Here is a 24,305-nt window from a genome sequence, read left to right as displayed (position 1 = left end):
GGAAATGGCAAACCACTTCAGTATCTTTGCCAAGAAAACCCCAAGGACAGTATGATCCACGGGGTGGGAACACGACTGAATAAGTCAATCTCATTTTACAGGGACCGAAATTGAGGCTCAAAGGATTCCAGGTCATACAGGAAGTGCCAGAGGTGGGGAACTGAACCTAGGTCTTCTCACTCCAGAGATGGGGTTCTTTAATCTCCACCAAGGAGAGACCTTAGGAGATGCACATTTAAAGACAGAAGGACCTCTGCCCTTACAATTAACTGAAGCAGCTAGGGCTCTTGCTCACAAAGATGGAGAGGTAGCATGTGCCAGGCAAATCAAACCAAACCAGTCTTGACCACGTTTCTTTGGACCCGGATGGAGTCAGCCCTTGACCATCAACCCTAGAGCTAGGATACTAGCCATGCTTCTAGCCCAGCCCCTGCAGCCGTCATCCTAGGAAAGCAGCCTGGTCATGTAACATGCCCCCTGTTCTATCAGGGGTTGCAGCCACAGAGACCCGTAAGAGAGAGTTGTCGTCTCTAAAGTCCTGTCATTGTCAAATGGTTCAATAGCAGAAATGGACATGATTTTATTAGTGGAAATGACGGTAAGCTGCACCCTAAAGATCATGGGATTGTTCCATCTGACGTCCGACTGAAACCTTCCGTGGGAGCAGGGTATGTTTGTATCCCCAGCGCTTGGTGCAGCGCTTTGTACAGAATAAGCGTTTCATAAATCCTTCCTTCCTTTTTTTTCCTTCCCACCTTTTCTTCCTCCCTCCCTCCCTTCCTTCCCGCTTTCCTGCCTTCCTTGCCAGGGCCACCCTGGTAAACGTTTAACAACCGGCTCTCTGGCAAAAAACAAAGTACACCACCGGCAGAGCGCTAGCTCAAGCCCCAGCACAACGTTTGTACTCGCTCCGGGGGTGGAGGGGTGGGGGGTGGGGGTCCTCCCTCCCTCCCTCGCGGCGTAGTCTCGTGGCAGTCTAGTCAGACGTCACGGGGGCGGGGCTTGCCCTCGCCCCACCCCCCCATCACCGCCCGGACACTGGACCCGCCCCTGCGCCGCCGCCACCGCCCCCTCATGTGGTTCCTCCGAGTTGGGCCCGCGGCTGCAGCTGCGTTTGTCAGAGCGTTTCTGCCCCCAGGTTGCGCCGCCATGAACACGGGCAGCTTCACGGTCTCGCAGCCCCTCAATTATCGCGACGGGAAACGAGTGCAGCCCGCCGACGACTCCGGCACGGAGAAGGCGTACGAGCCAGCCACAGGTGACGGGGGATGGGGGTGGGGGGAGGGGGAGCAAGGGAGGAGGGGGAGGGGCGGGAGGGAGCGAGCGAGGAGGGGGAGAAAAGAAAGGGGATGGAAAAAGAAGGTGGTACCGGGGAGAAGGGAGGGGGAGGGAGGAGAGGGAAGGGGGCGGTGCACGAAGTAGAAGATACAGTTTCACAAACTTTAAGTTTAGGTGGGTGTCTAGACTTCTGGCCTCAGTTTCCCTATCTCTAAAATGAAAGGGTGGTCCTGGATGTCCCCCTGGGAGCCTCTGGTCCCAAATTGAACCACAGCTGCCGGCGCCTTTGCACCGTGTGCCCTGCTCTCCATCTGCATCTCTGCTAGTCTTAGAGCGGTTTTCAAGCATTATTAAAGCCGCGTTAAGGCTCGTGGAACGGTCCTCCCAGCAACCCAGGGAGGATAACGATAGCCGGAACATTGTAACAGATCGAAGGATTGTAACGCACTCCACACTTTAGTGTGTGGTCGCCACCACCGCCGGAAGCAGATGCTTTTAATGTTAATTACTCCCCCTTTCAGCTGGAGACCCTGAGGCTGATTGTGGTTAAGTGATTTATTTGTCCAGGGTCCTGCTGCTACCAAGTATCTGAGGTTGAATTTGAATTCAGGTCTTGTGGATTCCACGTTCAGTTCTGTTTCCCGCCCAACTTCCTAGGTGCCAAGTCCAACAGAACCATTGTTGGAGGGAGCAGGGGTGAGGGTCGGGGTAATCCCTGGAAGCCTGGGGCTGGGGACCAGATTTTTGGACTCAGCAGTTCGTAGAAAGTGGTGGGGACAGAGTTAGTTCCTTGGTCCTGGTTAGGAAGGGAGGATCCCAAGCGTTGGTTTGGCCAAAGTAAATTTTGCCATAGCTATCATTTTATGTAGAACTTCAAGGTTTACAGGACTCTCTACCCCACCTGCAATCTCATGTGGAGGGCGGAAGAATACGTTAGAAGTAGTAGCGGAGATTCATAAGCGTAATGATCTGCGATTTTCACAACCACCCTGTGAAGTCCCACCTTTTGTGCTGACTAGAGGGATTTCTCTGTCATAGCGCTTGTGCAATATTTGTTGGAAAGCAGTTTTAAAAATCTTTTTAAAGTCACTGTTTGCTGAACGTGGAGCTTTGGTGCCCCGGGAGATGCAAAATTTAGATGACACTGGTAGCTTAATTAACTTAATCCAATAACAATATTAATACCAATTTAGTGCAGTAAGTGGCTTAGTGGGAAGTGTAAATGGCAGAGTTGCCCAGAAGCGGTTCTGAGAAGGTGGGGAGGACTTAGGAAACCTTTTGTGGGATCGGAAAAATCCAACAAGTTGGTTTTCTGCTGATGAGGTCATAGAATGAACTCAGTGCTATAAAACATAGGTGTCAGACTGACTTGCGGAGGACAAAATATAATTGGGAAATATTTAAAATAATTAAAAATTGGGAAATAATTAAGATGTAATTGGGAAAATCTATAGCTAAAGAAGTAAAATACAGTGGAACATAGATAACATTAATATGTAGTTTTCCAAGTTAGTATGTTATGTACTGGCCCCATCTCTATTAAGTTTTATACCCCTGCTTGTAAAGGATGGGTTTAATTATTGAATACTGCACAGTTATATGATCCTCATTTTGATGATGTTGATGCATTGGTGAAGGAAGGAAAATGAAGGTAATAAGCATTTATTAAGCACCTACTATGTGCCAGGCACTGCGCTAAGCACTTTGTAACTATCTCATTTGACCCTCATAATGACTGGGAGGTAGATGTTCTTATTATCCTCATTTTACACTTGAGAAAACTGAGGCAGAGGTGAAGTGACACAGCTAGGGAGTGTCTGAGACTGGATTTGAACTCACGGGTTCCTGACTTCAGGCCCAGCATTGCATCTGCTGAATCCACCTAACTAAAATACTTGCATAACTGTCTTCATTGGAAATATCTCTTCTTTTTATTCCCATTTTAGGCCGAGTAATAGCTACTTTCCATTGCTCTGGAGAGAAGGAAGTAGATTTGGCAGTTCAGAGTGCAAAAGCTGCTTTTAAAATATGGAGGCAAAAATCAGGCATGGAGCGTTCCCGAATCCTTCTGGAAGCTGCTAGGATAATTAGAGTGCGTTGGTTTTATTCCTTTTTAGAGGACTGTCCTCTTTAAGTTACCTTGAACTTTTCACTTGGTTTTTTATGATGCCTTGGCCTGAAAGTGAAATTCCATGACCGTGTAGTAAAGTTTGGGAGGAAGTACCATCTGCCTAGCTCAGCTGATCATGTAGGGCTATACATGGGTCTTTGTTTATAGTTTGTCAGAAACTTGGTTTGTCTTCGTTTGACAGTAATTCATCCTTGTATTGTGTTTATTTTTTGTCTTCTTTTATGCTTGTCTCTCCTTCCCTCTTTAACTGAACCCTCAATGGCCCTTCTAACTTTTTTCTGGCCTAGTGTCTCCATGAATCTGTTGTAGCTCATAAGACTTAGATATGTTTTCATTCTTTACTTCCTTGTGCCCTGTTTTCTAGGTAGTCAGGACTCTTGGTTTAATTTGTTTTATATAGCATTCAGAATGATGTGCAGTCCCTGATTTCTGTAGGAATTTGCTGTTACTGTTTGCTGAAAGCCCTTAATGGATTTGTGAATGATTTCACAGCTTCTCATGGCCAAAAAATAGCCATCACCTTGGTGGCCAATTCATTGATAAACCTCTCTAAACTCAGCTGGGCTGGTCCTTTGGGATGTAGGACTGGAAATCTTTTTGTTGTGCTAAGACCCACCAGAGGTTATGATCCATTGGTAAAACCTTTAACAACCCTTGTTCCCCTGCACACCATAATGAGAAATCTGAGCAGCATTTTGGTCAGGATCATCAGAGACTAGTGAGCACTTGATACATAAAAAATTACCTTTCCAAATACTTTAAAATTAATTTTAATGTACTACTTAGACTCCTGTTTTGTTTATTATAGTTGACAATTGTTCTTTCATCTGTTAGAAGCAGAAGAGTCCCTTTTTATAAACTGAGTAAATAATAGTGGTGAGAGAAACTCAGTTGTTATTCTCAATGTTGATAATTAACAGTATGACTGAGCCGATAACCCTGTTGGTTCATGCTCATTTTTTGCTGACCAGGATTGCTAGATGCCTTTGTAGACGTCGGAAGGGAAGGACAAAGGGTAACCTTGGCTCCTGTTAGTTAAAAGACTTCTCCAGGTGTAGTAAGAGGGCAGGAATTAATGGTAACAGAGAGTAAAGGCTCAAAGGGGAGAAATCATAACAACTGATGTGATGAGAGTAAGGAAGAGGAAATTGAAATTTCTGTAAGGAAAGGAGTCTGTTAGAACAGCCATTAGAGATTCCTCTGTATAGTAGGCTGCAAGGAAGAAAAGCTTCAGAATTAGACTAACAACATTAAAAAAAACTAAAACCAAACAGATCTCAGCAGCACTTTTGGAGATAAGAGAATCATAGTTGAAAACAGAAGCAACATTGGTGTTCCTTGTAATATGGATCAAAGGAAAATGACTAGTTCTTATTTCAAGAACTCTGCAAATCCAGCAGGATTGGGCTTTTGTTGATCTGTGAGTTAAGCTAGTATCAGAGCCTTGGGTTCATTACAGAGCGAGTGTGCTATTCTGACATACCTTTCAAATTAACTATGTGTTTTCATTATTCCCTTCCAAGAGCTTTTTGGGCCTGCCCTGAGGGGAGGGAGAAGGGTAAGGTGTGAAAAATGAACATCAGAGGCTCCGAGAATATAGTGGAGAGAGTATTAGAATTGCTCGATTGGATCTGGTTATTGGGGTTCTTTCAATGAGCTTATCTGCGTGGGAGTCAGAATAATATTATAATCTCCTAAGTGTTACAGTGTAACACCCAAAGGGCACTGGAGAGCTGCCATCGTTCCCATTTCTCCAACCTGTTTCCCATTGCATGTTGTACTGTATCTGTCTATATTCCAGAGTACCAAAGTAAGGTTTCTTTTTAGACAAAGCACTTACTTTTTAGCATTTTCTTTAAGGGCCTGTTTTTCAAAAGGTTACCATTTTTGTTGCTTTCCTCTTTATATTTCTTCATATCCCTGGGGAGTTGTGGAATGTGAACTGAGCATGCATAGGACTCCAAATGAGTATTATGTGCCCAGTATGATGGAAAAATTACTTTGTAATTCCTACCTGCTAAATTCCTTTGGATTTATTAATCAAGAGGTTAATATTTGTGAATATTGCAGTGCCAATTATGTACCAGGCTATTTTAATTTTTTAATTCTCTTAGCAGTTTTTTATGAATATGTATGTGTGTACACATACGTATGTACACACATATATACATATGTCATATGAATAGATTTCTACCTCCTAACTCTTCCTAACAGACCCTGAAATGAAATTTTGAATTTGATGTCAGCCCCACAAGTCTTTGGCGGGGGGCGGTGGGGCAGGGACTACTATTGGGTAATAATTGTGTTTCTGTTTTTCCCCTTAGTCATTGTCGTCACTTTTTTCATTCTCTTCCCCAGGGACAATTTTTTAATTGCAAAAGCTAGACATCTTGTTTATTTTGCATAATTTGACAGTGAGAACGTTCATAAGGTGTTATGCTCTTACTCTGTTTTTAATTCATTACCTGAAGGAACGGAAGGATGAAATAGCTACTGTGGAAACCATTAACAATGGGAAATCTGTCTTCGAGGCGCAGTTAGATATTGATTCTTCTTGGCAGTGTTTAGAGTATTGTGCAGGCTTGGCTGGTTCCATGGCAGGTAAGATCATGCTGTTGACTGGGCACTGGGTCTCAAGCAAAAACTCTGGGATAAATTTATAGCAAAGGGAGCTAAGGTTTCAGCCTTCGTGGGAGAAACCCTTACCTGGTTTAGTGACTTCAATTTGGTGTCTCCTGTGCTCTGGCCCACCACATGAACACTCTGAAAGTTTCTTGGATGTTAGTGTCTAGTATCGTGGTCTGTGGCCTCTGAACACTTTTTGACCTGGTCCGTCTGACCAGAAAAGTGTCAGGTGTTTTCCTAATTATTAGCGCGAGAATCCTCAGACTCAGTGTCTGCAGTGTCCTTCCCAGTTCTACTCTATACTCACTTAATTAATTTGGATAAATCAGCTTCCTTCTTCATATTCCGGTGACCCCTTCTGCTTAATAAAAGATAGGGTTAGCTGGATTTGGGAATGAGGATTAAGTTGAGGTTAGCCATTGTCACCATTGAGATTCAGTATTTTGGGAAGTCTTTATTGATTACTCACTATGTGGCCAGAACTATATAAGATACAAAAGAAGTAACACGGTTCCTGCCCTCAAGAAGTTTGCAATCTTGTTGGAAAGACAGGTTTTACATATCTGAAATAAAGGAAAAGACAGACTTTTTGAAGTTCCGGAATATACATTTTTCTCCCACCTTCCCTTTTTCTGTCTCGTGTGTGTGTGTGTATATGCATTTTGTATATATGTATGTATATACACATGTACATAGGTTTGTATATTCACACATATTTATACACATGTGCATATACACATATACATATGCGCATCTTCAGACAAAATACCATGTTTAGTCAGGAAGGAAAGATTCATGGGTGATGCGAAATTTGATCTAGGTTTTGAAGGATGGGTGGGATTTGATCTTAGAGTTAGAGTTAACGTGTGGACTGGACCAACGCAAGAGGAAAGACAGTGGGGTGGCGGGAATGAGCATGTTGTTATGCTTGGGGAACATCAAGCAGCCAGTCTGACCAAGGAGGTGTGTGTTGGGGAGAACATAGTTGTATGCCTTGAAAGAGAATAGAGTTGTATCTTCCTTTCTGTGTTTCTCTTTAGGTGAGCATATCCAGTTGCCTGGCGGATCATTTGGCTACACCAGACGGGAACCTCTTGGGGTATGTGTTGGAATTGGAGCATGGAACTACCCTTTCCAGATTGCTACTTGGAAGTCTGCCCCAGCTTTGGCTTGTGGTAAGGTTGGAGCCACTACAGCATGTTCAAGTTAGAGCAATAAATTCTTATTGAATGTATGCCTACTATACACAACTCAGTAAATGGGGGAACTGCTGGTGCATGTACTGAGAGCTTATTCTCTAGTCCTCGTATGCTGAATGAGAGGGAAAAGTAGACTAGTTCTCCAGGGATATGGACTAGAAGGATGGCGGAGGTGCCCTCAACATAAACAGGAGCGTTAGGAAGAAGGGGATAGTTTGGGGGAAAAGATAAGTTCTCTTTTGGACATTTGGACTTTGATATACTGATGGGACCTGCAGCTGATGGTGTAGGAGTGGAGTTCAGGTGAGAGTCTGGTGCTGGTTTTACAGATTGAGGAGTCCTCTGCTTAGAGGTGAGAGTTGAACCCATGGGAGCTGATGAGGTCACACAAAGACATTAGAGTGGGATAAGAGAAGAGGACCCATGACAGAGTCCTAGGGTACACTTATCCATAGTGGGTGGGACAAAGATGAAGATTTGCAAAGAAGATGGAGGAGGTAAGTGTCATGAATACTTGAGAAGAGGGTGTCCAGAACGGGGTGGGCACCAGCATCAAATGCTACGGAGTGGTCAAGGAGAATAAGGACTGAGAAAGTGCTGTTGGATTTGGCAATTAAGAATTTGTTGGCAATCCCAGAGAGCAATTTCCATTGACTGATAAGGTCACAAGCCAGTCAGATTGCAGGAGGGGTAAGGCAAATGATGGAATTGAGAAAGTAAGAGGCACCGAGTGTGGCAAATGGTTTTAAAGCAGGAGTGGGGAACCTGCGGCCATGAGGCCACATGTGGCCTCTCTAGGTCCTCAAGTGCCACCCTTTGACTGAATCCAAGAGCTGTGCTTGAGGACGTAGAGAGGCCACATGTGGCCTCAAGTTTGTAGGTTCCCCACCCCTGTTTTAAAGTTATCATCTAGAGGGAAGGGGGCTTAGTTCTCTTTAGAGAAATGTATAGAAAAAATAAATTTAAAGCGTTATAGTTGGGGAGGTCTATTGGAATTTTATTCATTTGATTGATTCATGTCCCTATTTTGAGCTGTGTCTTCACGTTGATATTGATTAGTGAAGGGAGTTGATGGGGAGAGTGTTGTGCTTTTTTGGGGGAGTGAGCTAAATAGAAAAAACTAATGTGGAAGAAAAGTGAAATGTATTTTTTTTAGCACAAAGATGAATGGAAGGGAAATTAACATGTAAGTCAGGGCCATCCAAAATACACTGTCCGGGCCCTGTGGCCCTTGCAGTGCAATCTATGCTGCCCACCTACAAGCATAGAAATTTACCTAAATGCTTTAGTAAATGAAGCTGAGCTACCGCAGAGCTCTCACAAAAATGACAAATCAAAATATATTGTCTGTTGTTTCAATAAAAACCTAAGGTTGGACAGCTCTGATGTAAGTCATTTCTAGCATTCCCTGCTTATCTTTCCCAACCAGAACTATCCCTCTGTTTGATATGCAGGTAACGCCATGATCTTTAAACCCTCTCAGTTCACGCCTGTGTCAGCGTTGCTGTTGGCCGAAATCTATACCGAAGCTGGGGTGCCTCTGGGGCTCTTCAATGTAGTGCAAGGTGGAGCTGCCACAGGCCAGTTTCTGTGCCAGCATCGTGATGTGGCCAAAGTTTCTTTCACTGGGAGTGTGCCCACTGGCAAGAAGGTGCTTAAGATGGGTGTTTAGGCATCAGGAACCTGGTTCATATATTAGTCAGTATGATTAGATGTTGTGGTCTGTCCAACTTAGCATATTTTCTAAACCTCTTACCCACTGATTTTAATTTTTTTTCAGCTTGTATTGGGGAGGTGTTTTTGGCTGAAAGTCTAGGTTTATCTAAATGGTATGAAGGTAGGGAGTCTGCAGACTCTGGGTGGGGTTGAAATGGTATGTTTACACAGGACCTAATGGAAGTAGAAATCATTATCTCCTTCTGTTTGTATGTGTCAGAGGACAAGTTTAATATTTCAGAGCATAAACTGTTACCTTATATTGTTTAGTGGCTAGGACTGAGAAGAAAGTGTTTGAAAGTGCATTTTTTTAAAGATAAACCTCCTTCCCACCTTAGTATGGCTCTGACCTGCAGCCCACCCCACACCTACTAATTGTAAAAAGACTTTTTAAACATTCATGTATATTCATATAGTCTTTTTTCTGTCCTAAATTAGAAGTTTAATAAATTTTTGTATTAAGCCTCAGTGGGAAAGGATGTATTTTTAAGTGAGCCTGGGTCCCAAAAACAGTTGTTCAACAAACATTTGTTAAGTGCTTACTACATGCCAGGTGCTTTGCTTAGTACGAGGGATATAGGGAGAGGAGAAAGCAATTTCAGCTCTCTAGTTAGCTCCTGTTCTAATGGGGGAGGTAGCAGGAAGGGAAACAAAATGTAGATAACTGGGGATAAGATCTGTGGTGTAAAGGGAAGGGATCTCAGGGGAAAGGCATTAGCAGCAAAGGGGACTGGGAAAGTCCTCCTACAGAGGGTGGACTTGGGTTGGGTCTTGAAGGACACCAAGGATTCTAGGAGGCCGAGGTCAGGGCCTCTAGAGAGCATTGTGGGCTTAGAGGACCGACTGCCAGTACACGTCATTGAATGTATGGGAGGAGGCCAGTGAAGGGAGGAAGGGGTAAGATGATTGCCTTCTAAATTTTTTATGTTTGTTGTATTAGATCATGGAGTTGGCCTCTCAAGGCATCAAACCTGTCACCCTGGAGCTTGGAGGCAAATCTCCCCTTATCATTTTCTCGGACTGTGATATAGAGAATGCTGTGAAAGGAGCGATGATGGCCAACTTCCTCACCCAAGGCGAGGTGCTCATCTTCCCCCATGAAAAGGAGCATTAATAGAATTAAAAGGCACTTCTATACAGAGAACAGTTGCACAGTATTCGGGCTCCTATCTGGGGAGGGGAGTAGGATATCCAGATGTTTATTTGCTTTAACTTTAGAGGCAAATAGCTGTGAAGTATTTAATTTTTAATAGGATTGAGTCACAGAATCCTAGTATCTCAGAAATGTAAAGGAACTCAACTATAGGGGAATTAAAATTTTCTCTACATCATTCATACAAGTAGTCATCCAGCCTTGGATGAAGGGTCTTTAGTGAGGGGAAATCCACTGCCTTCCAAAGCTTCCCATTCTACTTCTGGGATTTCATTATAGTTGTTAGGAAGTTTTTCCTAACATCTCACCCCAACTCTCTTCTAACCCTTTGACTTTTCCTTATTGCTCCTCATTCTACCCTTTGGAGCCAAGAAGAACAAATCTAATTTTCCTTCAACATCCCAGACCTTCGCATACTTCACATGTATTGTGTCAAGATTTTCTTGAGTCCCAGCTGTCTCTTTCTTAGTTATCTCTCCTAGTTTGTCATCTGAAAATTTGATAAATATACCATCTATGCTTTTTTTTCAAAGTCACCAATGAAGATGTCAAATAGCAAAGTGCCAAGGACACCCCACTAGAGAATTTCTTCCAAGTTGACATGGAACCATTAAGTTCAACTGGTCATCTTTTCCCACCTTGTCTGTATAAGTAGCATGAGAAGATTTTTTTTTATCAATTGTTTTCTTAAAATCTTTCTCATCTACAGCATTACTCCCATTGCTCAGTTTTGTTGCCTGGTTGAAAAAGGGACATGAACCTAATCTGGCCTGAAGTTGGGGTGACTCTGTGATCACCATATCCTTTCTTAGACGTTAAAGATGTTTGTTAACCATCCCTATAATAATATGCTCAGGAATTTTGCCAAGAATCAAAGTCAGGCTCATGGGCTTATACTTCCCAGATCCTATTCTTGTGAAAATTGGGACATTTGCTCGTTTCTTGTCCTGTAGCACTTGTCTCATTTACCATGAGGTTTCAAAGGTTACTTAAAATAGCAGCAGTCACGTCTGCCAGCTTTGCCACTATCCTGGTTAGAGTCTGTTTGGGTGCTCTCTTTTCTCTCCCTATTTATGTTGGATTTTGACCCCCTATTAGCTCTGTTTTTGGCTCTTTTAATTCAAAAAATGATTCTCCTTAGAACAGAAACAGAAGCAAGATTCGAGCTAAGTAACTTTACCTTCTCTTGGGAGAAGAGATATCAGTGATTCTTAGTCTTTTTATTTACTAACTCCTCCCTGGTGCTCACCCTCCCCATACCCCATATTACTACTACAAAATATTTTTTAACCCCCCTGCCCCAAACCAACCCAAAATAGCTAGTAGGAGGTGGTGGGACAGGAGTGATATGCATCTGATGATGGTTTTAAAACAAACATCTCAGCTCAGACAAATAATATACTCAGTAGAATGGGTTTATGTCAGAAAAAGACCATGTGTTTTGTTGGGTATTAGCTGTATAATTGGAAAATGCTCAGGGATAGGAAGAACCCTTATTTTTCATCTTAGACTTTTCATATTTTAGAGGGTTTTTTTTTTAAAATACAGTTTATGTTCTGTGTTTTGTTCACCCACTCTCTCCCCACCCCAGGTGTGCTGTAATGGCACAAGAGTATTTGTGCAAAGAGAAATTCTGGATAAATTCACAGACGAAGTAGTAAAACAAACCCAAAAGATAAAGATTGGGGACCCTCTTCTGGAAGACACAAGAATGGGCCCCCTTATCAACCGACCACATCTGCAGCGTGTCCTTGGGTTCATTGAACAGGCAAAGAAACAGGTAAGAAGTAAGAAGGGTGTGGATCTCATTTTTCTTGTCAGGTATTACAATATTTGATTCTTTTAAATATTTATTTCTACCTGGCTACTAATCTAATCACCATACACTATTATCTTCTTATGTTCAAAGTCCTTAAGTTTTCTTCTTCCTGGAATCTTTGAATATTTTTTTTATCTTACTTTCCCTTGTTGCTCACTTTCTGACTTCCTTCTCTCTGATGGTGGCTTCCTTGGGTGCTGGATCTCAAAATGTCTCAGCCTCTTCCTAGTCTGAGCAACTCACCAGCCTGAATCTCTACCCCACATGACTTTTGAGAGGACAAAGCTGGCCTCATTTGGATGCTGGGTCTTTACCCCCCAAATCTACATGGTGACATGGTGTCCTGTCCCATTTGTCTTGGTGTCTTTTCCTATTTCTGACCTAGCTCTTTGGAGAGCTGCCACTAGATGGCAGTGCCTCCAGACAGCTGACTAATAATATACATTAATGTTTCTGATCATAAACATTAATGATGGCAAGACTTCTGTAGTCTTCTCTGTCAGTGCGTAGGTTTTATTCTCTGTAGCTTTCAGAATGAGACGCTGCTTAGAGATTTCTGTATCTTATAACCCTACTTCCAGAGTAAACTTGTTAAATAAGACATAGAAGGTATTTTTTACATCCCCAGTGCTTAGCACAGTGCTGCAGTGCCTGGCATCTAGTAGATGCTTAAGAAATGCTTATTGATTGGTTGATTCTTAGGGATGACAGACACTGGGAGGAGTAGATAATACGTTAAATGATAGGATTAGAATCCAGTGAAATCCTGACAGGTTGGAACTATGGGACTTTTGTTTTGGGGAAACTTTGTAACAATATACGTAAACCAGGATTATACGCTTTTGTTCTCAGCTATCTCATAACTTGGAAAAGCTGGAAGGATTACAGGTGTGCAGAAGCAGAGTGATCCAAGAGTGTGTGTGGGGGGGGAGGTTTCACTTCTGCAGGACATCTGGTCACAGGGTGTGGGGCAGGAATCTTTGGGCTTGTGGTCATCTGCAGCCTCTCTGGGTGAAGTGCAGGCTCTGTTTAGGGTGGAGAGATGGATGTACGCTTGTACTAATCTCCTCCAGAGGGTCAGGGAGGGCATGGGTGCCCTTTGGAGGCAAGGACCAGAGGGAGTCCTCGTTTTGGAAATCTTCCCTCTGCCGCCTGTGTTATTTTCACCTCTAGTAATATGATTTCCTGAATTCTGTGTTGTTGGAAGGAGTCCTGTTCACTAATTACCCTGGATAATCTGAAAGCTTTCCACTGAGGCCTCCAAACTCAGTTTGCTTTCTCATTTCTGGTTTTGTTTGCTTCCTTCACAATCCATTTAGTTGAAAGACTGAAATTTTACCCATGTGGTTTCTTTCTGATAGGAAATTATGAAGCAGATGGTAGAAAGGTTTTAATATAGTAACTTTTCAGAGGAAATGTGCTGTTAAAATCCAAGTCATCTTTTACTCTAGCCATCCTGTATGTGCTAATTTTGTCGGAAATAGGTCCTTGAAATTTATTTGATTCTTGTCATCCTGTGGATCAGCAGACTCAGAATGCAATACAGGTAGGTGGTGCAGTGGAGAGTGCCGCACCTGGAGTCAGGAAAATCTGAGTTCAAATCCAACCTCAGACAGTGGTTTGCTGACTGAGCTAGTTCCTCCATTTCTCTCTGTCTCAGTTTCCTCATCTCTGAAATGGGGATGATGAAAGTGCTTGATACTGGAGTTTCCTCTGGGTGTATTTTTTGAACACCTTTTTTTTGCCATCTGGGTAGGGTACACACTTTATCTCCTATATGCCCAAGTGTGTCTGCCTTCCACGCTCTGCCTCGGACCTGCTCCCCTTCTTTTCTTTTGATGTCTACTCATTCACTTGGTGTTCTCACCTACTTTCGTGGGTTCAATTATCTCTTTCCACAGATGACTCCTAGATCTATGTAGTCAACCCTGATTTCTTTCTTGAGCATCTATAACTGAATGTCGGACATCTCTACCTATAAATGTGTGTGTGTGTGTGTGTGTGTGTGTGTATATCTACCTACCTATAAATATACACACACACACCCATAATTGGCATCTCAAACTCAACTTGGCCCAAACTAAAGTCATCATCTTCCCCATTCCAGTTCAACAAGCATTTATCAAATACATGCCACGTGTGAGATGTACAGAGACAACATCAAGAGCAGACTTTGATGTGCTGCTAAAGCCTCCCTTCCTCTAGACTTCCTGTTTCTGTTGGCATTGCCAAAGCGAGAGGGAAGAAAATCAAGGACAGACCTGAGATAGATACTCATTTTGGTGCATATGGACGAGGACAAGGGACCATCGAGGCAGTGGTTAGAGGGGTAAGCAGAGCAAGAGAAGGTGGTATCTAAGAAGCAGAAGGAAGGGGAAGTATCCAGAGAGAGGCTGGTCTGCATTAGCCAGGGGAGGCAGTATGATACAGTAGAAATAGCACTGGTGGAGGCAGAGGACTTGGGTTCAAATCCTGTCTTTGATACTTGCTGCTTGTGTGACCTCGGGCAAGTTATTGAACTTCTCTAGGCCCAGGTTTCCTCATTTGTGAATTGAAGGGTTTGGATGAGATGGTCTCTGAGGTACTTTGCAACTCTGTGTCTTTGACCTTAAGTGCCACAGTTAGATTAAAGAGGATGGTTTTAGTGACTAAGGCCATGAATGAACTCTCTGCCTGTGGCTTCAGTAGATACAGCTGTGGGAGCCACATTGCAAAAGGTCAGAAAGTGGAGGCTTCAAATGAAGTTTGGCTGTAAAGGGAAGATAAGACGTGAGCTGCCAGCTGGAGACAGCGTGTGGAGCAGTGGAAGGCCTTAGCATGGTGATAGGCACATGGCAAGAAGCCCATAGAGTGAGAGGTGGAATATGGGTGGCCAAGGAAGCAAGGGAGTGTAGGATCAAGGGCACAGAGAGTGAGGTCGATCTTAGGAAGGAATGGGATGCTTCTTCCTCTCAGCTATGGTGGAAATGATGGGGAAGAATACTGCTCAATGTTGAGGAAAGGAGACTTAAGTTGAGGTTGCCCCCCAGTCTTAGTGAAGTTGGAATCCAAAACCATCTTCTGTTTATGTGTTGTGGGGAGGGGGGTGGGGGGGCTTGTACTTGGGTCCTTGAAGAGAAGCGAGGAAAGGATTTGGATATGTCATTGTGAAGAATGAGGGTCAGTCAAGTCCACTGATATCTTTGAAAACTTTCCTTCTGTATTTACTGTGGAATAGGACTACTATCTCCTTAGCTTCATGTCTTAGTCCTCCCTTGCTAAGCACAGGCAGCATGATTTGGAAATGCCTGGGAAGAATTTCACATTGTGGTCCTGTGTTCACATATAATAAACATTGTTTTTATTTGTAGGGTGCTAAAGTATTGTGTGGTGGAGACTTGTATGTTCCAAAGGATCCCAAGCTAAAGGATGGATACTACATGAAACCTTGTGTACTAGGTATGGCTTTTTATCCTTGCAATCTGGCATTGTGTGGGAGCTTATTCTGCTTTAAAGAAAATTTAAAAACTGAAAAATGATCAACAAACATGAGCATTACCATAAACAATGAGAACCATTAAAAAAAAGAATATTCAGCATGAAGCCTAAATCTATTACCTATGGTTTGGTTTTAAAAATATATTTAATATGGTAATCCCAACACTGCTGAGCTTCCTTCTGCTTTCTAGTTTCTTTCTAAAGATATTTTGTTGGTGTCTCTTTTCTTGTCTCATTATCACTAATCACTAATTCCTCTATTCCGCCAACTACTCCCTCAAAATAAATCCTCCTTGTAATGTTCTAAGCATGCTGTGCTAGAAGAGTTAAGGAACAGTCCTTATTTTGTGTTGTATTGGTCTTGACTGAAAATGTGTGTTTCTTGCCTCTCCTACAGTGTGTACCTCCTCTGTACCAGGAGGAGGGGCCACAAGGAGCTTCATCAGTTTAACACATGTTGAAATCAGCATTGATTGCCAGGTCCTGCCTTAAGGGTTTCCATCCTTAATTAAAAGCACTTTATACAAATTGAAGAGTAATAGTAATAACAGTGATAATAATTGTAATAGCCCATATTTGTTGGGTGCTTGCTATGTTCTAGGCACTGTGCTAATAAATGCTTTACAGTTATTATCTCATTGGATCATCACAACAGCCCTGAGAAGTAGGGGTAAGGAGAAAAACACAAGAAAGCTTTAAATGATGTATCCCCAATAAGATATGAGGGCACTATAATATAGAAATATTGTTTCACTGAATCCGGTTTAGTTATTTTCAAGCTCAGAAAAGAGCTTTGATTTGTGCTTTTGGAAGATTAGAACATAACTTTACAAGATAATCCAGACCCTGTCTTGCCCACATCTTCTCCTTGGATAGCTTGTCTTAGTTAAGCACAGTAAGCTGACCTTGTACCCTCACACAGCATTAAATAGCCTTAACCAATGGCCTCTTGCGTATTTCTGGACCTGATAAAAATTTATGATGGGTTAATATCCTCTGTCCTAAAGATAAGAGCAGGCTGATTTTTAACGAATTCTAGGGTGGCGATTTTTTTGTGTTTGAAAGACAGACTTAAAGAAACCAGACGTAACGACCAGGACACAGGTATCTAATAGGTGCAGTTTAACCTTGAAAGTAGGCCACATCTTAATGAAATTCTCAACTTATGGTTAAAACCTGTGAATTAAGAGCTAAGAAAAGTCCTTAACATAGCCTAACCGTGCCTCTATTCCCTTGAGTTCATAGGTGACTAAAAGTCATTTTTACTTCTGATTAAAGGTCTACTCTCTTTGATGAGTTAAATGTTAGACAAGACTTGGACCAGTTTTTCCTCCCTGTTCCCTGAGTGTTTCATTCCTGCTTTATCCTCTTGTTCTTTTTTTTCTTTCTTTAAAAAATTATTTTTAAAAATTAAATTTTTAAAGAATTTCCAGGTCCAAATTCTCTCCCTTCTCTTTTGTTCTCCCCTATTGAGAAAGCAAGAAAAATAAAACCCATTACAAACATACATAATCATCTAAAACAAATTCGCACATTAGCCATGTCTTTAAAAAAAATTGTCTCCATCTGTACTCTTGAGTCCATAACACTCTATCTGGAAGTAGGCAGCATATTTCATCCCCCTCATTCCTTTTTATCATATTATAGTTCTGGTCTGCAGGGCTCACTGTTGGCCGGACAGTCTGGTAATATAGAATACATTATTACCTGCCATGAGTGGGGAATAATGAAGCATTTTGGCTAATTAAATATTCTGGCTAATAGTTGTCATATGGATTATGAGTTTTCAAGGTATTAGAACACAGTAAAAATCCTTTAGACCTAAACTAATTATAATTTAATTATTTCTCCTGGGTAGCAGAGTCTCTTAATTCAGCGCTTATCCTGCAGCATCTTCATTATGGACAGTAGCAATTTTATGCTGTAGGTCGTATTGAAGGGCCATTGGTTTGAAAGTTCTGGTGAGGACCTATCTAAATCAGGAGTGGGCAGTCGTCTTGCTTTTGTATGGTAATTGAGCTAGGTATTTTATTTAATGTTTTTTTAATAAAAGCAAGAGATGGGCCAGATTTGTCCCTCATGCCATAGTTTGCCAGGCCCTGATCTAAATCACTGTTCATGTTTCTACATGTGTAAGTTCAGTAATGCTATTAGGGTAGCTTAAGTGTAAAAGAACTCTATTGAATTTCATCATAAAGTAAATAATTAGCTCTTCATTTATCTATTATATAAGTTTATAAAGCTTATTACAGATTTTCATATTAAATAAAGAAGTATGAAGCTGCAAATAAAGGCTTCTTTCAACAATATAAAAAAGAAAAATTATTCCGGGTCTCAAGAACAGTTGTCACCGAATTAAAGTGTTTTTGTAACATTTTGTTTGCTTGTAGGAAATTGCAAAGATGACATGACCTGTGTGAAGGAAGAGATCTTTGGGCCGGTTATGTCCATTTTACCCTTTGACACAGAAGCCGAGGTCCTGGAAAGAGCTAATGACACCACCTTTGGCCTTGCAGCTGGTGTCTTCACAAGGTATGCTTGGCTTTTCAGGCAGCAGGTCAGAAGCTGTCCCCTAAAATAGGGGCTGAGCAGTCTGTCCAGATGCCACTGATCTCAACCCTCCAGGGGCGTTTCTCTTTAGTTTTCATTCTCCACACTTATCAGTAGGAGACAAGCTTAGTACTCACGTCAGAACTTTGCAAAGTGAAAAATGATTTTCTTAGTAAACATGAGATCAAGGATAGGCTGTTTGACTGTATCAGTCAATCAGCAGGCATTTATTAAGTACCTACCATGTGCTGGGAACTGTGCTAAATGCTGGGGATACAAAGAAAGGCAAAAAGCCAGTCCCTGCTCTCCAGGAGCTCACAATTTAATTGGGGAGACAACATGCAAACCCTTGTGTACAAACAAGATATATACAGGATAAGTTGGAGATAATCCACAGAGGGAGGGCAAAGGAGGGTTTAAGCTGGGACTTGAGGGAAGCCAAGGAAGGCAAGAGACAGAGATAAGGTGAGAGCGCATTCCCACTGTCAGGAGATGGAGCATCTTGTGTGAGGAATAGTCAAGAGGCCAGTGGATCGTAGAGGATTTGGTGTGGAGTAAGGTGTAAGGAGACTGGAAAGGGAGGAGTGGGTTATAAAAGAATTTGAATGCCAAACAAAGGATTTTATAATTGATCCTAGAGGTAATAGGGAGCTACAGGAGTTAATTGAATAAGGGGGTGGCATGGTTAGACCTTCTCTCTGGCAGCTGATAGGCTGGAGTGGGGAGAGATGAGGCAGGGAGACCAACTAGAAGGCCACTATGCAGTATCAGAAGAGAGAAGGGGCGTATGCAAGAGATGTTAGGAAGGTAGAATTGACAGGACTTGACACCATATTGGATGTGGGGGGTGAGAGTGAGGAGTTAAAGATGGCACCCAAATGGTGAGCCTGGGAGCCTTCATGGTTCTTAGTTAGGGGTAGGCTGTTTCCCATGGCCCTCTCCTACTTGGCATTATGTTTTATATCTGATGATCTGGAGATTTGCAGCATTTCGCCTATGGAGTCGGTGAGGTGGAATCCACATTGTTATTGTGCTTCTGAGCTGTGTGTATTGGGACCATTATACCACAGGGAGCCCTTTTTTGGATAAATTTATAGGCCTCAGGTTTTGCTCTGCTATAGCGACATTGAGCTTATTTCTCAAAGGAGATATGGTTCACACATCTGGGTATGCGACCATTGATTTTTATGAAGGTTTTTGATCTGAGCCCATAAATCCCAATACCTTATCTGCTCTGCACAAATGGTAAAGGTCTTAGAACCATTTTGGAAGTGATAACTGGGTTTTCGTAGTCATTCTCCTGTCTAAATAACCTTTGAAACCTGCTGATTGCTTGCAAACTTTGATCTTTGAAAGTAATAAATAATTGTTTCTTTCCTCTGCAGGGATATCCAGAGGGCTCACCGAGTGGTGGCTGAGCTTCAAGCTGGAGTGTGCTACATTAACAATTACAATGTTAGCCCGGTGGAATTGCCCTTTGGTGGCTATAAGATGTCAGGTAGGATCACAAGGAAAGAAGGGAAAAATGAATGGTATCTTAGGAACACTTAAGGGGCTTTGGCACCCCAGTACTGTAGAGCTCAGAGTTGCCTGCACGCACACACGCGCACACACACACACATGCTCACACACTCACACTTTCACTTCCTCTGTTCACATGATGATCATGCACAGACCAAAGGAGCACTTCCGCCATGATCAGATCTCTACCAATCTTGGCAGAGTCCTAATGATATCCACAAAACTGTTGAAGCATTACTTGCTATTTTGCACAGTACTATCAGTCAAAAAACATTTATTAAGTGATGTATCACCCTCAATCACTTGGCTTTTCTTTCTTTCATTCAGGATTTGGCAGAGAGAATGGCCGTGTGACAATTGAGTATTATTCACAGCTAAAGACCGTCTGTGTTGAGATGGGTGATGTGGAGTCTGTATTCTGATGAGCCGAGGCAGAGATCTGTGAAAACAGCACCACGTGGTGGGGTCACAAGCTGAACGTCTTGACACTGAGCATGACTCAACACTAATTGGGACCTGGCCCTATTCAGCCTTTGGAATTCTGGTCCTTCAGGGGTAGAGAATTGAGTGACACTCTTTTCTCAGCCCAGGGTTGTCTGTTAAAAACACATAATAACATTTTCTACAGATTAACCAAAAGAGCTGTGATTTTTCTCCAGTGTGAATCTGTACAAGACCCTAAAATGCCAACTCTTTGCTCTCTCTAGGAGAGCAGAAATGCCTAGAACTTGGAGAGATTAGATCCATCAGTGGTATTTGTTGCTTCTCTTTAACCCGTTTAAAAATTACTAAGGTGATAGTTTTGCTTAGTGACTATTTTTATTAAATATCTAATCCAGGGTCAGGGAACCTGCAGCCTTAAGGCCACATATGGCCCTCTAGGTCCTTGGGTGCAGCCCTTTGACTGAGTCCAAGTTTTACAGCACAAGTCCTTTCATTAAGGGGCTCTGTTCTGTGAAGTTTGGATTCAGGCAAAGGGCTGCACTTGAGGACCTAGAGGACTACCTGTGACCTCAAGGCTGCAGCTTCCTCACCCTTGTACCTAGTCTCACCCTGTTGTGGAGATAGCTTAGTAAAAAGTAGATAGTCATCTCTCCTGCTTAATACAGTTATTAAACTATAGTATCGAACAGAGTTTTTAACAGTAGTCATATTAACGACTTTGCTTATTTTCAGAGCCGTTATGGAAGTCTCTGACTTCCTTGAGATATCCTCATCTGGCAAACCCTTACCAGAAAGTTTTTGTGTGTTAGTCTAGGAGTGAAGCATTCAGATTAAGCTAAAGCAAATAAATCCCAGTGGAATCCCATTATATGAACATCTAGCTTATCTGAATTTAGATATATATGATGAGCAAAAACAGAGAGAGAGGGAGATAACAGTTTTACTAGTTCAGGACTTCAGTGAACCTGTTCTTTGGAAGAGAGTGTGTGATGGGAGCCGTGAGTTTGCTGTTCTCTGTTTCATTTCCCACATTCCTCCCTCTTAGTTTGATTCTACAATTATATCTTCTCCCTGTCCCTGTGTTATTCCAGAAGCACCTCTTCACTAGACATGGAGACAGTCTGTTCCTTCTGTTTAAGCTGGTTGAGCTGATGGGACAGATGGCCCTACTTCCCTTCCCTGAGATTCTTGGCCTCTGCTGAGTTTTCTTTGTTTTCCTTTTGTAATGGTGATGTAGGTGGTGGAGTGATCACTGCTTAATAGAATCCCACTTCTATGTGAAGCCTGTTGAAGAGTATTTTTCCTAATCATTAATTTTCCTGTTTTGTTTTTCTTCTGTTTGTGTAGAAGTCCTGGTTCAGTTTCTGTCCTGATCAATAGCCTGACTGGTCATCATGAAAAATAAAATTTGCAAGCACATCTGAGATCCATGTGCTGAGGCAGATCGCTTTCTTTTGTCCAATTTTAGCATTTTGAAAATGTAAGGGGAAAGTTCCTCCTGACTTTTCTCCCAGCTCCCAAGGTCCCTGAGGTGTGGCCCCAAAGCCCCTGGCTTCTGCACACCATGGAGACACTATAGGTTGGGATGATGGGGATGAGTTTAGAGTTAAACCGAGGAGTGCAAGGGCAGCATCATTCACTCCACTTGGGCTCATCGTGGGACCATGCTTCATGGTAACTGACAGTTACCAGCTTGTGGAGGACTTTGCTCACTCAGCTTCCTGCTGTCTTCCTCATCAGGTTGTTTCTGTTGCTCTTGATTCAGCATGGGTCTGGTAACCACAGGCAGAGACTTAGGCCACAGCTTGTGTCATTCTCAGTCTGGTGTCCCAGCTCTTCCATGGGCTGTCCATTCACCACACATAGAGACTTGGGCTGTCCAACCCCTAAAGTTCTTTGCCATTTACCCACGCGGTGGGCGGGGGACCTCCATCTCTCCTGTGCTGTCTCCCTCTTTAGGATGTCAGCTGTTTGAGGGCAGGGATGGTCCCTGCATGTAACTGCACTTCATTCATCAAAAGGGATATATATCTCTGGGAAGGATAGATTTGGAAGTAAAGAATAAAAGATAGAAAAGAAACTAGAGTGTCATTAGGGAATTCCTGGTACAGAAACTCCCTCTATGTGCAATGAATTCTCTGCAATTTGTAGTCTGAGCAAATTCCCTAGAATGCTGAGAGACTGTGACTTGGCCAGGGTCACACGGCCAGTCTGTCAGATGTGGCACTTGAATTTAGGTCTTCCTGGCTTTGAGGTCAGCTCCCTCTCCACTATTTGCACTGCTCATAAAAAATTTTAAGAACATTTGTATTTTAAGAAGGAAAAAGGAAATATTATGTACGCATTCTTTAGTACAGGGACTTGCAAGCCTATTCCTAGATCTAATTTTTAAATTTATTTTTACGTCTCCAAGATAGGTATATATTCCTAAATTATATGTGTTTTACTGAGCTGCATATGCTACAACTCTTGCCCTACTGTGATTGCCTTCTGTGATGGTTCTACTGGTAATCTGCTGCCTAAGAATTGCTGTGTGTGCTTGGTTCAAACATAGTGGAGGGGATGGGGATTAGTTGGGAAGAGGGAAACCACGATAGCTTCCTGCTAAAGGCTTTCCAGGAAAGCAGACCCTTTAGTCTTGCACATTCTCAGAGTGTAACAACAGTTCAGCTAGCCGCAGCTGTTGAGGTGTAAGACCCAACAAGATCAGCAACAGGAGCTGCCAGTGTAGGTTCTTTTGATCTGCTTTTACTAAGGAAAGTAACTTTAAGGGGTTAACAAACTCACCTTAATCAGACATACAAATATCATTCTCTTAGTACAGGAGGAAAAGTCAATACCCTGAACTTCAGAGCAAATACAAACAAATTACAAATCTATATCTCATGAACAGAGCAAATACAAACCAACATCTGGGTTAGCAAAGCTGGGGGGTCAGTGACAATGGCTTGCCCAGAGTCACACACCACTCTTCCAGTGAGTGAAAGCCCCAAAGGAAAAAAGCCAACCTCTTGAGTTTATATACCCTGTTCAGGGTCAAGGGGCATCACAATGTGACTCAAACCCATGTAAACTAGGCTTTCCCTTGAGGCAAGCAGGTCATCAAAGCCTCCCGATTTAATGAAAGAAACAAAGGCCAGACTCATCAAGGGTGTTTGATTAAATAAGTGGTCCAAAAGAGAAAACAGTAAAAAAAAAAAGTCCCACCTTAATTACTGTAACATAAGACTCAGACTGCAAATTTGAAAATGATATCTAAGTGCTCTAGTTCAACCCCAATTCAACATCTTGACCGGTGCCCGTGTAGGTACCTTTCAAGGTTCTAGCCTTCAGCCATCTTATCCCTCTCTAATTGCATCATAGACAATCTACTCCTTTGTGTATGGATGACTGCATCTGCGAGACTATCTCACTATATTTACTGTTTCTTAATTGTGAAAATGTGTTTAATTTGGACAAGCAAAATGCTGTCTTGAATTTTTCTTCCACAAGGTGTCGCTCCATGTAGCAGAAACCATTCAGGATTCCTTGACTGATACACCAAAAGAGATAATAATCAGTAACCTTCTGATCATAAACATTAGGCAAGGCAAGGCAAAAGATAGGGAGCTGTGTGCTTGTCAGAGTTTTTTGTTGCTGTGATAAAGGAGATCCAGTACAAAGTCCAAGCTGAAGAGGGATTCCCTATGGTTGATGAGGCTCTCTAGGTGCTCTTGTGTGCAGGTGACAGCAGCTCGATTTCAGCAGGTCTTGGAATATTGCAATACCTGAAGGAAGATATTTTGTTAAAATTCAGTTTTATTTTCAGTTCCAGCTTCTCACCCTCTTCTCTCCCTCTCCCTTACCCATTGTGAAGGAAAAAAAAACAACAAAAACAAAAACTCAAACCCATTACAAATATGTATAGTCATGCAAAACAAATTTCTGCACTAGCCATGTTCCTTAAAAAAAAAAAATAGAAAAGACCGGAAAGAAAAGGAAAGAAAGAAAATGTTCTTCAGCACTCTGAATCCAACAGCTCTCTATCTAGAGGTAGATAGGATGTTTCATCATGACTTCTTTGGAATTGTGGTGGGTCCTTGTATTGATCAGAGTTACTAAGTCTTTCAAAGTTGATTATCTTTATGATATTGCTGTTACTGTATAAATTGTTATCCTGGTTCTGCTCATTTCACTTTGTATCAGTTCATACAAGATTTCTCAGGTTTTTTCTGACAATATCTCATCCTTACGACCAGTAGTTTACCATCACATTCATTTAACTTGTTCTAGAGTTTCCTAATTGATTCTGACAAATATTTTTTTGTACATATGCGTCTTTTACTTCTTTCTTTGTTTGACCTAGTAGTGGTGCTGCTGGGTCAAAGAATTTGCATAGTTTGATAGCTTTGG

General features: G+C 42.3%; 1 protein-coding gene across 1 annotated transcript; it reads left to right on the top strand.

The window, feature by feature from the left end:
- Window positions 1–1,057: 1,057 nt before the first annotated feature.
- Window positions 1,058–21,339, top strand: ALDH9A1 (aldehyde dehydrogenase 9 family member A1). Its single transcript, XM_036754809.1, has 11 exons — window positions 1,058–1,258; window positions 3,225–3,370; window positions 5,881–6,010; window positions 7,075–7,209; window positions 8,688–8,884; window positions 9,890–10,030; window positions 11,694–11,882; window positions 15,272–15,359; window positions 17,789–17,930; window positions 19,334–19,446; window positions 19,797–21,339. Exons 1-11 carry the CDS (start codon window positions 1,075–1,077, stop codon window positions 19,889–19,891), a joined length of 1,560 nt encoding a protein of 519 aa, XP_036610704.1. The 5' UTR covers window positions 1,058–1,074; the 3' UTR covers window positions 19,892–21,339.
- Window positions 21,340–24,305: the final 2,966 nt, after the last annotated feature.

The sequence above is a fragment of the Trichosurus vulpecula genome, chromosome 4 (genome assembly GCF_011100635.1).
Source record: "Trichosurus vulpecula isolate mTriVul1 chromosome 4, mTriVul1.pri, whole genome shotgun sequence".
Taxonomy (NCBI): Eukaryota; Metazoa; Chordata; class Mammalia; order Diprotodontia; family Phalangeridae; genus Trichosurus; species Trichosurus vulpecula.
The sequence above is the reverse complement of the archived record's forward strand: the minus strand, read 5'-3'. Positions and strand labels throughout refer to the sequence as shown.